The 15,551-nt window shown below is 36.0% G+C and overlaps 1 protein-coding gene across 1 annotated transcript in view; it reads right to left on the minus strand.

The window, feature by feature from the left end:
• The window catches only part of SYNPO2 (synaptopodin 2), a gene marked incomplete at its 5' end in the record, with an annotated part of 109,403 nt that overhangs the window by 24,891 nt on the left and 68,961 nt on the right, over window positions 1-15,551 (minus strand). Inside the window, one exon of the mRNA XM_081332242.1 lies at window positions 1,555-1,706. Within this exon, the coding sequence (XP_081188368.1) occupies window positions 1,555-1,706 (152 nt within the window). The remainder of the gene's footprint in view (window positions 1-1,554; window positions 1,707-15,551) is intronic.

Genomic DNA, 15,551 nt, shown 5'->3' on the forward strand with positions numbered 1-15,551 from the left:
TGGTTCTGTGGAAGGGACTTTACTGTAGATATCCTAAGCCCTTTTCTCTGTCCTGACAATATAGGTACTAATATTTTGCTAATATTACTTTGATTATGCAATTCAATAGGAATTAAATTGGCCAAGAAGACATGAGTGATTCTTCTTATTTCTCTTTCCCTGTTATATATGTTACAGTATCTATACAGTACTTAACATGGGTGCAATTGAGATACAGTTATTTAACTGATTTAGTCAATGCTTCAATGGGAGGGAGGGAGGGAGGGAGGGAGGGAGGGAGGAAGGAAGGAAGGAAGGAAGGAATCCAAGAACTGTAATTTAGAAGAGAAAACCAGAAAGTCTTCATATACAATACATTACCTTATGATTAGCTGCTATATTTGCATTAATAAATGTTGCATTATAGAAATACCATATATCTCTACAAACCTGATTTTAAGGAATTTAAATTCTATATACTGAAATATAATTACTTAGAATAAAACTACATACAGTAATAAGATATGGAAAAACATTAATCTGATTAATCATTGCTCAACTTGCAATGACACATAACCTGACATTTATTTATTTATTTACTTACTTATTGCCCACCTCAAACCATAAAAATGAATAACAAAAGATAACCTAATTCTTTTGATCCCATGTACGGGGGGGTTGTTATTTAGATTCTGAAAATTGCCTGGTCTAGCACATATAACCTTGCAAATTACTTAAACTATTTTGACATTTTACTTCTTTTCAATCTCAAACAATTTTAAGTTACAACTGGTAGCACAATCAGTCTTGCCCATGTTTACTCAAAAGCCATTTGCCAGATTTAAGGCTACAAGCTCAATTCTTTTAATTAATTACCATTTCATTATTCATGTAAGCAAGTTTGCTCTAACAAACATGTAGATAACAAATCATTGTGGTAAGTGAATTTATACTAGCATTAGCAAAAAAAACCCAAAACCCTACTGTATATTCTATAAACTTCCATGAGGCCCTACATCACTTTTTCTCTGAAAACAATAAACTGAAAAATTATTACTGTCTTGGGTGATGGTGCAGCAAGTCAAGGAAACAGAACTCATACCAGCAATTTTGTGTTGAAATTCTTTTCCCAGTGTGTTTCTGGACTCAGTTCAAAAGGATTGTGACCAGCTACTTAGGAATCTGCTTACAAACACCTGAACTTTCCTGGGCATTAAGATCTGTTAAATTCACAATCTAAAAATCACCTCTAAGCAAGATGGGCGGCATATAACTTTCAAAATAAAATAAAATAAAATAATAAAATAAAATAAAATAATAAAATAAAATAAAATAAAATAAAATAAAATAAAATAAAATAAATAAAATAAAATAAAATAATAAAATAAAATAAAATAAAATAAAATAAAATAAAATAAAATAAAATAAAATAAAATAAAATAAAATAAAATAAAATAATAAAATAAAATAAAATAAAATAATAAAATAAAATAAAATAAAATAAAATAATTTAAAGAAAGTGATTCATGAGGCTGTGCTCTATCAGGATAAGAAATAAATCTGAATTTCTTTTACCTTTTGATAAGCATTTGAAGAGTGTCAGTCAGGCCTTCCATCAGAACAAGAACTTCAGAATAAGTTAACTCAGCACAAGGGTTGCCATTGATAGATATCACTTCATCCCCTTCACATAATCCAGCCTTGGATGCTTTGCTGTTATTTCGAATCTAAAAGATATTTGAAATAAAAAAAATGAAATCATTATTCATCAACCAGTTTCTTTGGCTTATTTAGGGAAAACAGACTTCTCAAAACATCTGAGTTGGTGTTTTTCTTTATAGTGAGGAAATAGATGCCTTATACATTTTTAATCCATCAAAATACTTTGTAACAATTATTAGTTTCAAATTTAGATATTTGTACAGATTTTTTTAACAAACCAGGAATCTCAGAAACTATTTCAGCACTGGACTATGTTTTGTCCTGCATTCAAAATGCTAATGAGAGATTTGGCATGTAAATGGACAGCTGAGTCAATTAGTTCATTAGCATAATATTACTTCAATATATATTTAAATTTAGCTACATATAAGAAGGCTGGGAGGATGGACTATGAAGCCAACTCGTCATTCACACAGCATATAAGTCTCACCATTGCAGGTTAAAGAGAAATATAAATGTTAATATCAAGCTACAAAGAATGCTCATGCTATGACAGACATGTTGCTTCTTTGCTTGCCAACAGACCCAGGGGGGAAGGGTGTGGGTGATGGAATGCACAGGTGGATTCTAACCACATGGGAATCAAGGTCATTCAAGGAATGTTATTGCGAACAGAGACTTCTCATAACAACCTTCCGAAGACTAATTGGACAATGTGACCTGGACTGTCAGGGGGGAGGGAAGATTTTACTGTTTTTACTTATTATTCTGGCACCATATTGCCAGAACTGGTTTTCTATTCATCAGTGCCGATATGATATACTCAATAAAGTTTTGGATTAGAGATTGGAATGTCTCAGCTGTGTTTACTTCGTTGGTATCATTAGTCAGAACTTTAACAGTTAATGTAAAGGAATAATTGAATATTTGAATATCACTTCAATAGTACAGTAGGAATATCTGCAACCAGCTTTTTTCCCCATCTCTAAATGCAGTTCATGAAATCAACAGAGATTTTTTTTCCCAAATGTGACATCTCCTGCCCTACCAATATTCAACATTCCTGCAGATTTGCTAAGCATGAGTCATACTGAGCTGCATTAAAAATAACTTTAAAACCCAAACTCTTGGCTCATTGGAAACCCAGCTGCTACACAGACAGGGTTAGACATAGTTTGGAATTTTAGTAGAATTAAAAAGATACAAGTCTTCATCAAAGCATTTCCATCTTAAATGAGACCTAAAATGTTTTATGGGTTCCAAGACCTACATTAAAATCTACATTTTTGTACAGTTTAATAATAAAATAGTATAATATTTTGATATGAGCTGCAGTATTAGCTGGACTGTTACAAAAGCACATAAGCAGTAGATATATTATCAAATATGGGCATGCATAATTGCAAAGACTTGGAGTCTGAAGAGTTTGAAGAGCACCTAGCAGTGCAGTAAACCAGGCATAATAAAAATAACAGTTTCAATGATTAAAGAACTTTGAATTGCTATACCCTCTTAGTATCCTATATGTGATGCTGCTTTACTCAGTAAGTCATACTCTAGGCTTTAATAGGGAGAGAACTTTTGTGCATACAGTTCCATGAATACAGGAACTCTGGAAAAGTTGGATAATGAACATTGGTGATAAATGTATAGGCAAGCAAGAACAACAATGAGGAATGGAAATATGTAGAGGTATGGTAAGAGGTAAGATCTAAATATTTGCACAATTTATGGCATTGCACATTGCACATAATAAGATGGCATATCTGAAACGATGTACGGTGGAGTTAGGGTTCATGAATATGCATAATTGATTACACTATAACTTACTTAATAAAAAAAAAACATAATAATTGCATTCTGCAGAGGGAAACCATTAGTTCATCCTGTCCATTGTTGTCAAACCTAACTGGATTTCACAGAAGAGATTCATCAGGAAGGTTATGCAATGCTTCAGAATTTCTATGAAAGAGGTGCTTTTGAATGTGCAAAAGTATATAGCATCTATCTGTGACATACTAAAACTATGTTTGTTTCCAGGAAGTAACCACATGGACTTTTTTTATCAGACATGGTTGCTTTAATAAACTACTTTTGCTAAGTAGTGTGGTCATGTGACACAGTGCTTTATGACTATATTACTTAGTGACTGCAATTCCAGTCCCAATTGTGTGTGTGTGTGCATGCACATGTGAGTCTATACCCACACATACACACACACACAAACACAGGTACACATACACACATACATACACACATAAAGACATACACAGAAAGTTAAATGAAATAATAAGGAAAGGTACTACTTGGGATAGACTAAGTCTTAATTCATAAATGAAGTGTTGCTTTCTACAATGGAATGTTTGTTGTTGTTAACTGCAAAGTCATGTCCAACCCATCGCAACCCCATGGACAATGTTCCTCCAGGCCTTCCTGTCCTCTACCATCTTCTGGAGTCCATTTAAGCTCACGCCTACTGCTTCAGTGACTCCATCCAGCCATCTCATTCTCTGTCGTCCCCTTCTTTTATTGCCCTCAACCTTTCCCAGCATTAGGCTCTTCTCCAGTGAGTCCTTCCTTCTCATTAGGTGGCCAAAGTATTTGAGTTTTAGCTTCAGGATCTGGCCTTCTAAAGAGCAGTCTGGGTTGATCTCCTCTAGGACTGACCGGTTTGATCGCCTTGCAGTCCAAGGGACTCGCAGGAGTCTTCTCCAGCAACAATGGAATGTTAGTAAATTGTATATTTCAACAAGAGCCTTATAAAAGTAATTTCTTCTATTCCTTGCAATCTGTAAACATCATCCATAACAGAAAAAGCTAACACCATTTAATAGTTGGTTAAACATAAACTTGATATTGAAGAACATAAAAAACCTAAAAAGTCATAAGCCAGTTCAAGGATGAGGTTATTGCAGTGTTCATTGTTTCAGCTCATTTTTTGATATCAGGTATACCTTCCAGAATATTGAATTCTGTTGAGATTTTTGTTTCCACTGTACAACTTTCCTATGGTGACCATTGTGGCAGTTGGGTCCATTTCAACCTCTTTAAAAACTACAATTCATTTTCATACCATTTTACCACCTTCACACTGTTTTTCAGTCAGACCTTGGCTAAGCATGCTTTAAGCTCCTATGAACCCGTCCTTCAAAGAAACTGCAAATCATAAGTCTCTTGAGAACAATTCCAAATTAGTAATCCTTGGCATTATTGTGGGCCATTCATCTTAATTGTTTAAAATACCAGGCGTTCATTGGGACAATAACAAAGCTCTCTCTGTAGCTTTTTGCTCCTTCCATAAAAGATAAACATTTACAAATATGGTGTGGTATGCTGTGAATGTGTTTCTTTGAGCAAATACATAAACATTCATGCTGCCTTGGAAAAAGCAAACTTTGGAACTATTTGATATCAGCTGCTATTAAATAGAATAGCCGTTGCTTGGAACATCAATACAATTTGTTCCAATTTTGCACCTTTCTTCTAGTATTGCATTGTATAATTTCTAGCTAGCATGGCATTTGACTGAAATCCCCTATAGTCAGAGACACTGCATACTATTCCAGTATGATTTTAAATAGCCTTATATTTAAATGGCCTAACGTGATAATAGATGGTAATGTATTAGTATTTGTGCTCTTACAACAGAGAAATATGCATACATTACAAAATAATGAATATTATATTAAAGGAACATATCGCTCTATAACATGATGTAAGGAAGGAACAAATGTTGTAGAACCAGTTTGGTCTAGTGGTTAAGACACCAGGACAGAAACCAAGAAATGGTGAGTTCTAGTCCTACCTTAGCCATGAAAGGGTGACCTTGGATCATGCTGGGTGACCTTGGACCATCTCTCAGCCCAACCCACCTCACGGGGCTGTTTTTGTGTGGAAAACAGAAAGAGGAAAGTGCTTTGCATATGTTTGCTGCCTTGACTTATTTATTAGTAAAAACAATAAAGGTGGGATAAAAATAAATGAAATAAGGAGAATACCGGTATGTAAGTTTCTATATCCCATATAATTAAAGATTATGATGTAAGGCTGGTTTTAAGCAATTTCCCCATCCTTGTACCCTCTGAATCTGATAGATTATAACTCCTAATAATCTTCAGCAAACAGGACACTGTAAACAAAAATTCTACTATGATTGAAAAGGTAAATCCACAGGCCTGAATTCTCTATTTCCCACTTAATCTCCCTTTTCTTTCTTTCTTTCTTTCTTTCTTTCTTTCTTTCTTTCTTTCTTTCTTTCTTTCTTTCTTTCTTTCTTTCTTTCTTTCTTTCTTTCTTTCTTTCTCTGCAGAGAAAGCAAAAGCTCAGCAGGAAGTATTTGGATGATTACATAAGACTTTTATACTTCAGGGCCCTAAACTTTGATCCAATAGTTTGTATTTGATAGCACCGCTTAATGAGAGTTGTTATAAAAAGATACTTTAAAAGGACAACCTCAAACTGACTTCCTTCCAGTTTTATGAATTTTGACTCCCAGAATGTCCCGCCCATCATAACCATCACTGAGATTTCTAGGAGTTGAAGTCATGTACATCTGGAAGGCCACCAGATTAGAGAAGGATTTTTTAAAAGTATATTTTTATTTATTAATTAAATATATCATTATCCACAGTGATTCTGGATCTAGATGAAACAAAACATTTCATAATAATGATGAGGATCTTTAATTCACCACAGTAGCTATGCAAGAAGTATATCAACATTTTGTTTTAGCCTCTTTTTTAACAGAATTCTGGAGAAGACAAATTCCTTTCATTTAAGATACCATTATCTTTCTATGCTAGATCCCTTCTGACAAGTAGGATACTTTTTTGTGTATCTTAAAATATCCTGATGTTAGATATGTCTAGACAACAGCTGCCTACTAGAACCTTTCAAAGGCTTCTTCTTTTTCTCTGTTGCAGGGAATGTTGTTCCCCATGAAAGGTGAGTATCAGAAGATAAGGTTTTCTTTTTAACATCTTTGGTGAGTCACAGAGTATTGCACAGGAATATGTTCCGTTAATCCAAGACCGAATCATATGGAACATACTGTCTCTTCTTGAGATTACAATATTTTCTTCTGTAGTCAATCTTGTAATCAGAGCCTGACCTATGAATAGGCATAATGGTATATTGTTGTTGTTGTTGTTGTTAGTTGCGAAGTCGTGTCCGACCCATCGCAACCCTATGGACAATGTTCCTCCAGGCCTTCCTGTCCTCTACCATCTTCTGGAGTCCATTTAAGCTCACGCCTACTGCTTCAGCGACTCCATCCAGCCACCTCATTCTCTGTCGTCCCCTTCTTCTCTTGCCCTCAATCTTTCCCAGCATTAGGCTCTTCTCCAGTGAGTCATTCCTTCTCATTAGGTGGCCAAAGTATTTGAATTTCAACTTCAGGATCTGGCCTTCTAAAGAGCAGTCAGGGTTGATCTCCTCTAGGACTGACCGGTTTGATCGCCTTGCAGTCCAAGGGACTCGCAGGAGTCTTCTGCAGCACCATAGTTCAAAGGCTTCAATTCTTTGGTGCTCAGCCTTTCTTATGGTCCAACTTTCACTGCCATACATTGCAACTGGGAAGACCATAGCCTTGACTATACGCACTTTTGTTGACAGGGTGATGTCTCTGCTTTTTAGTGTGCTGTCTAGATTTGCCATGGCTTTCCTCCCCAGGAGCAAGCGTCTTTTAATTTCTTGGCTGCAGTCCCCATCTGCAGTGATCTTGGAGCCCAGGAAAATAAAATCTGTCACTACCTCCATTTCTTCCCCATCTATTTGCCAGGAATTGAGAGGGCCAGATGCCATGATCTTGGTTTTCTTAATGTTTAGTTTCAACCCAGGTTTTGCACTCTACTTCTTCACTCGCAACAAGAGGCTCTTTAGTTCCTCTTCACTTTCTGCCATTAGAATAATGGTATATTGCATTTGGCTAAATACAGACTAATTTTTTAAATTATTTTAATTCCATTTATATCCTGCCCTTCTCTGAAGACTCAGGGCGGCTTACAAGCTTAGCAGTAGCCTTCATTCTATGTATATGCCTGCTTGTTAGGGCTTTCACACACACCCCCAAGCGGCATTATTACAAAGTCAGCTTATTGCCCCCAACAATCTGGGTCCTCATTTTACCTACCTCGGAAGGATGGAAGGCTGAGTCAACCTTGAGCCTGGTGGGACGCGAACATGCAATAATTGCAGGCAGCTGGTGTTACTTAAGGAGGCATTAGCCCACTGCTCCACCAAGGCTCTTAACTGCAAGCTAACAAAATATATATCAGCAGACCTTAGAAATAATGCCAGTGATGGACTATGTTCTTGTGATACTTTTACCAGTGTTGGTTCCCAGTTCACTTTCAGTTTCAGTTTAAGTGGGTGTCTCTTATTTATTAAAACTGAACTGAAACAATGAGTTACATTTAAATAGGCATTCCAACAAGGCTTTCGAGACCAACAGTTGTCATCCTTTTTATTTACACCTCACCAACTATTCTATCAAAGCATCTGAGTTTTACCAGGATTGAAAGAAAACTCCCACTTTTATCAAGAATTTCTAACTTAACTAGCATTACTCAAAATAGTTATTTATACTTCTCTATCTCTCAACACGCATTCTCTCAAGTCTTAAAAGTTTCAAAAATAAATACTGCCCACATGCAAAAAAATCCTACATGTCTTTCTTCCATCCCAAGTATTGCTGACTGTAATCACCTCCATATCGCCATATTTCCAAGCAGGGAATCCAGAAAGTTGCCACTGAGTGCACATATGTTCCCTGATTAACAACTAGCAAGTGGAACACACATGCTTCCTCTTTTCCCTGCCTGCCCAGTTTTGTTCTTCCCATCATGCCTTGCGGTTTAGCCACCCAACCTCTGCCCATTCCTAAGTACTTAGCCAGCTGGAGATTGCTTTCTGTCTTATTGCAACAAAAGAGGCATTCTCTCAAATGGCTCTGCCACTAAAAAACAGAAGTTCTGGGGTAATTGGCAGGAGTACCACTTAGATCTTGTCTGCATCCTATACATCGTACACCAGCTATCAGTTGAAAACCAGTATTCTATATTATGCTCACTTCCAATATCTTCAAAGGACCAATAAATATTTTAAAGTAAGAATTTCTTTACCAAAAGCCTTGAAATTGAATAAAAAGGTCTACATTGTATTTAAGATAAAATTTCAATTGTCGCTTAACATGAAGCAACAGAGCAGTAAGTCTCGAGCATTTAAGAATTCATTGGGGCTGACAGTGAAAATCTAGCACTGCTAACAGATGTTTGAAAAAAATTGATGAGTTGCTTTGGTTGTATATTTTCATTAGTAACTTCATACTGTATGCTGAGACCATATAGGTTGTTTATTTTAGAAAACAATTTTACTTTTTTAGATAAATGCTTAGAGATGAGTTCATATTGAACAATTAGATTGTTCTGCCTACATTTTCGATGTTCATCAATTTCATTTGAAAAATAAAATTAAGAATAAACATAGGCAGTTTGTGCTAGAATTTAGTTGTATAAATATTTTCTTTGCACAAAGTAGCATTTTTTCACCTATGTTGGAAAACTGCAGAAACCATTCTAGATAACCTGTCAAGTCCGTTACAACAATAATACACTGAATGCTAACAGAAATTACTTGCAGTATTGAATAATGCATACTGTGCCTCAGGAAATACTGCACCTAAATTTGATCAGTGACAGACTGAAAGTCACTTATTTTCTAATCTGAAAATAAGAATTTTGGTAATGAAATAGGGAAAGCATCACTTGAGATTAAACTCACATCATAATATACCAGATTACAGATTGCATGAAAACTTCCATCTATATATTTGTAAATGTGGTCTCTTTTCACAGTGAAGAAGTAATTTGGCAAACATGTATCATAAAGAAGGAAATTTTATGTCTGAATATACATGTCTTATCATAGTACCATGCTATTTTTGACACTTATTCTAGCACCTTCTCCACATTTAATTAAAATAATGTTTGTGACTTGATGGCTCACTTACTTTGGACTCTAAATTGGGTTACTAAAATACCAAACATGCGATTTCCCAACAAATAAACCATATAATGGCTTAACACAATGGTCTAGTTCACACAATATGATAAGGCAATGGTTGGCTTCTCACAAATGGCTAAACCTCAAACTATGAAATCACTCTACCTCGCTACTGAATGTAAAATCACTTTGTGAGTTTTGTCTCACAGATGTGTCATGGTGCACCAGGTGAAAAGTGATGGTAACTGTAACAAATATGTAATTCAATTTCACAGCTGAAACAATATGCAAAGTAATATCTCAAGGCTCAAATATAAGAAAGAAATTGGAATTGAACTTCTGATTATTTTTCACTACTATGAATGGATTTGCAATTCTGGCAGCCAAAAATCGACTCATAGTTGCACCAGTTACATCTTATCCCATCAGCCGAATTTACAGTATGGGACTAACCAATTCAAAAGAGGTTGTTTAAAGTACTGAATTCAGTTCCCTGTTTTGTAGAAGGAAGTTAAAATATTTCACACAGATATATGTCCAACTCTTCATAAACTGGTCCTGTGAAATATACTCCACCATCTCTCTGGGTAACTGATTAATGATCAATATAACATGACTTCAGGTATGTGAGTTTTTCCCTTAAGTGTTCTTTGATCTATATATATATATACTACCAAATCTCTTGGGTCTATAACCTTTAAATGGGCAAAACAGTGCATCATATTATGCAGTGCTTTTTTCTTAAAAAAAAAAAAAGGTGCCGGAACTCTCATCTTGGCGGGCGCAGGAGGCGGGGGAGTGGGGGGGCGGTGCTGCTGCAGTCACAGGTGCGAAGGGTGTTGGCGGCAGGCTCCCCTCCCTGGGGCTGGAGCTGGCACAGCTGGTGCTGTGGGAGCAGCAGAGCCCACTCTATATGGCAGGGCTGCACAATGCGGGCAGCGGAGGCGGTACAGGCCAGGCAATGTTTTAATCTTATGATTTTAAAAATATATTTTTTCTATTGTAAGTTTCCCCAAATCTTGCCATGTGGATTGCATACAAATATTATATAATTGGTAAATAAAGGTAGAACATATGTTAAATATACATCAGATGATAATATGCTTCCCTACAAAGTCAATTCTTGCTCAATGACAGACCAAAGAGTTAACTCGGAAAGGCAAGGGGAAAATCTAGAAGAGGTCTGTGCAGCTCTTCAACATCTTCATGGATGAGGGGATAGATGGGGAACTCATCAAATTTGTAGACAACACCAAGCTGGCAGGAATAGCCAATACTCCAGAAGATAGGCTTAAGATACAGGAGGATCTGGACAGACTCGAACACTGGGCACTATCTAACAAAATGAAATTCAATTGTGAAAAAAGTAAAGTTCTACATTTAGACAGGAAAAATCAAATGCACAGGTATAGTATAGGTGGTACCTTGTTCAATAGTAGTAACTGTGAGAGAGATCTCGGAGTCCTAGTGGACAATCACTTAAATATGAGCCAGCAGTGTGCTGCAGCTGCCAAAAAAGCCAACACAGTGCTAGGCTGCATTAACAGAGGGATAGAATCAAGATCATGTGAAGTACTAATACCACTTTACAATGCCTTGGTAAGGCCACACCTGGAATATTGCATCCAGTTTTGGTCACCATGATGTAAAAAAGATGTCGAGACTCTAGAAAGAATACAGAGAAGAGCAACAAAGATGATTGGGGGACTGGAGGCTAAAACATATAGGAAATGGTTGCTGGAATTGGGTATGTGTAGTTTAATGAAGAGAAGGGTGAGGGGTGACATGATAGCAGTGTTCCAATATCTCAGGGGCTGCCACAAAGAAGAGGGAGTCAAGCTATTCTCCAAAGCACCTGAAAGCAGGACAAGAAGCAACGGATGGAAACTAGTCAAGGAGAGAAGCAACCTAGAACTAAGAAGAAATTTCCTGACAGTTAGAACAATTAACCAGTGGAACAACCTGCCTCCAGAAGTGGTAAATACTCCAACACTGGAAGTTTTTAAGAAGAGACTGGCCAGCCATTTGTCTGAAATGGTATAAGGTTTCCTGCCTGAGCAGGGGGTTGGACTAGATGACCTCCAAGGTCCCTTCCAACATTATTATTATTATTATTATTATTATTATTATTATTATTATTATTATTATTATTATTATTATTATTATTATTATTATTATTATTATTATTATTATTATTATTATCTTGTAGAAAGAAAAGGCCCACACTGATAAATTAAAAATCTTTGTGGTCTGCAAAGGAATGCTGGTGGCCTAATCAATGATTTGGTGACTAAAGGAGCATCTACAGTGTTGGAGCTTGTGGTCATGGTAAGCCATGGAGGCACTAGGCCACATGACTTTCAGGGCAGTGGTGGTGATTTTATTACTTAAAAAAAAGTCTGTGCTCTGTCCAAGGGTGCTTGGTAGGCTGCATGTACAGGCCTGGTCTAGAATTTATTTTGGAGCATTCAACTATCTAGAGCAGGCATGTCAAACTCATTTTGTTTGAGGCAACCTTTTATAAAAGAATTGCCATTAATTTGTTTTAATAAAATAATTTAAATCAATTTTTCACTTAATTTCAAATTAAATTAATGAGATTTTTTTTAGTAAAATTGCCAAATGCAATAAACTGGTTTTAGGTATATGTTACTGGAAGGAAAAAGCAATCCCTGTTGCGTTACTGATCCCAGAGAAACATTTGCATGTATGCAGGTATCCTTAGGGTGCCATAGTTATGCATGAGAAATATTGGTTGCAAAGTTGGCATTTCTGGATGTAATACAGATATTTTGGACTTATTTTTCTTTCTTTGCATGTTTGATATTTTTAAAAAGGCATATGCTACTGACTACGCTTATGCACATATGTAACATGATCACTGCTTGTCCAAAATTTTACTATACAGATAATACCCCCAGAAATTATTTTAGCCTTTTTAATAAATGTTGTTATTGATGTTAAGCTCACCAGGGAAAACATCATATATTGTTATGTATATACTAGGTTAATTATTTAAAGACTGAAGTGCAACATAACTAGATTCTAAATAATCTATTTTTCAAAACACACAACAGTCCAAACAGTAAAAGTAAAGTCCAAATTAAGAATATTTCATTCTTAAGAATGTTTAGATTCAAAATAGTTTTCAAGAGTGTACAAAAGATACTATTTTTTTCTAGAATCAGCTAAATTAGACATATTACATTGAGAAAAATGTTTCTCATTTCTTTCCTGTTACTTTTGATTTCATTGCAGAGATGTTAACATAAGAAATATATTATTTTGTTATCTAATTTTACCTTCCAAAAGACAGAAGCAGATGAAAAATGTGAGGTTCTTTCCTGTTGGCTTTTCTGAATTAGCTTTTAGATTCTAAAAGTTTAGTTCCTAAAGAAGTAGTCCTGTAAATAATTTTAACGACCTCCTCTAGTGCAGGCTAGCAATCTTGGCTCTTTTTTTATGACTCAAGGACTTCAACTCCCAGAATTCCTGAGCCAGCATGGCTCAGCTTGGAAACCTCTCCCTTTCCCCTCAGCATGGCTGGCTCAGGATTTCTGGAAGTTGAAGTCTATGAGTCATAAAAAGAGCCAAGATTGCTAGCCCTGCAATAGGCTTAGGAAAACCAATAAGGGAGCTGGGTTGTTGGTTTGTTTTTTTTTTTGCAAAAAAAAGGTGCCGGAACGCAGTTCTGAGCGTTCTATGAGAAAAAAAGCCCTGATAGTATGCAACTTTTTCAACCAAATGGATTAACTTACAAATGGTGTCCAAAAGCTGGGATCTATAATTTTTATGGAATTAAAATTTGGCAAATGTTATAACATTTTATGACATAATACAAACATTTCCTTTGGTTAACTGCTCATGTTTGACTGTGCTGTACCGTTCAACATGGGCTACTTTCAAGGCAAGTATATCTCTGAATATCTCCCTGAATTTTAAAGAATTTCTTCAGTACATTAGAAGCTCTCCCATTGTTGAAGGCCATTTTTAAGGAATTTGGTAAGAAAACATCTTTGAAGCAATGACCCAATGGGTCATGGATTGTCTTATCAAATCTAAACGTGCCCAGATCCTTTGCTCTCTCTTCCTAAATTTAGTCTGAATTGTAAATGAGGTACCCAGAACCCAAAGAGGAATCTGAATGAGGCAGAATAAAAAAACAATTTCCTATTATTTAGTAACTATCCTTCCATTAATGTCCTTACAATATATAGAGCACAGTGCAGTAATCCAGACCAGTAGATGACTTAAGGCATGGGTGACTATGAACAAGGCCTTCTGGTCCAGGACTTGTTTTTCTTTCATCTCCGATTTCAGAACTGCACTAGTATTTTTGTGCAACCATGTTGTTTCTTTAAGTACACACACACACACACACACACACACACACACACACACACACACTAAATACAATATAGATACTGTACATGTATATTACCTTCCCTGGTCCCCTTCTCTATGATTCTAAACATATGGATCAATGTTCAAAGATAGGCCAAAAGAGGTCCTTTTGACAAATGCAACGAAATAACTGATTGCTTGAAGATTTGCTTTAGTTTCAAAAGTTATATCTAAATAGGTACTTATTATCATCATGTTAATGAGTACTTTTTGGCAGGAGTCTAGGGTGAGCAACTGAGGAGGGATGAAGTAATGATCCTCAAAATATTATCTGGCAAATTGACGATATAGCACATTTCCGAACAGTGAGCACCATGCATCGTACTAGAGCTCCATATTTTATGAGAGGTGCCAGTCTCTATTTCTATTTAAATGGTGTTTGTTCTTGTTTTCTCTACACTTAAATAACTTCTATATAAATAATGTTTACATCACCTCTCCTGCTAATGCTTTCAGAGTGTATGACTGGGAGAAGAATAAGAGATAGTACTACTCTTAAGATACCGCTATCAACTTACTTATACAGCCTTTATTACTGCTGGGTCTATGCCCTAAGATATGCTTCTTAATCAACCTCTTAGAAAAAACATTATTTTGGGATACTAATGGAAAGGAATTATTTTCTTCCTGCTTTTTCACACAGGTTTTAAAGGGGCAAATAATGAAAACAAATGTCATGAAAACCTTCCTTGAATTCTCCTCTAACTGCAGAACTAGGACCAAGGAGATTGTTACAAAAGCTTTCTTTGTACAAAAAAGTATACATTTGTACACTCCTTCCACACAAAGAAGGTTCCTGTAATAAGGAAGTGCTGGAAACTCAAACAAATGTGCTTGTTTTCACTTAAATGCATTTTTGCTTTTTATGCAGCACCAGTTCCAAAATTGTTGGAATCATGTTGACTATCCATTATGCTCGCTCACAATCACAGCAGAAATAAGCTTCAGGGCAGCTGCTAATTGTATCTTCAGTCCCTTGGGGCTGTTTTTTTCCAATGGGTCTAGTTTATTGCTTTCCTGTGCATGACACAAATAAACCAGGAAGGCATACTTCCTTTTCTCCAGAGGGAATACTGGAAGCAGCACAAAGTGAAGTAAATATAATTTATAAGGATCTTTTTCACTCAGTATGCAATTATCACTCACGGTGATGTCACTTGTTACTGCTGAAATGAGCACTCAGTGTGGTATTTTTTGCTACTTGCCTCATTGCTTGAGCAGCCTTCCAGTTAGCACCAGGAGCTACAAAGCAGACAGAAATCCAGTTTGTGTAAGTAAGGCAGTTATAGCAGGAATTAACACAGTGCTCAGATTTCTGTGGAAAGGCTTAGTCTCTGTCTGCTGCTTCTTGCGACACTTCCTTTATTTGCTGTTCTTAAAGGCAAGTTTTTAGAAAAGGAGAATAAAATATACAGAGTAGGAGATAGGGTGTCTTCTCACCGTATGCTATTAGTATCAGATTGGAAATACTTTTTACTCTAAATATGCTACTAAATTCCCGGGGG

Source organism: Vipera berus (genome assembly GCF_964194415.1).
Source record: "Vipera berus genome assembly, chromosome: 7".
Taxonomy (NCBI): Eukaryota; Metazoa; Chordata; class Lepidosauria; order Squamata; family Viperidae; genus Vipera; species Vipera berus.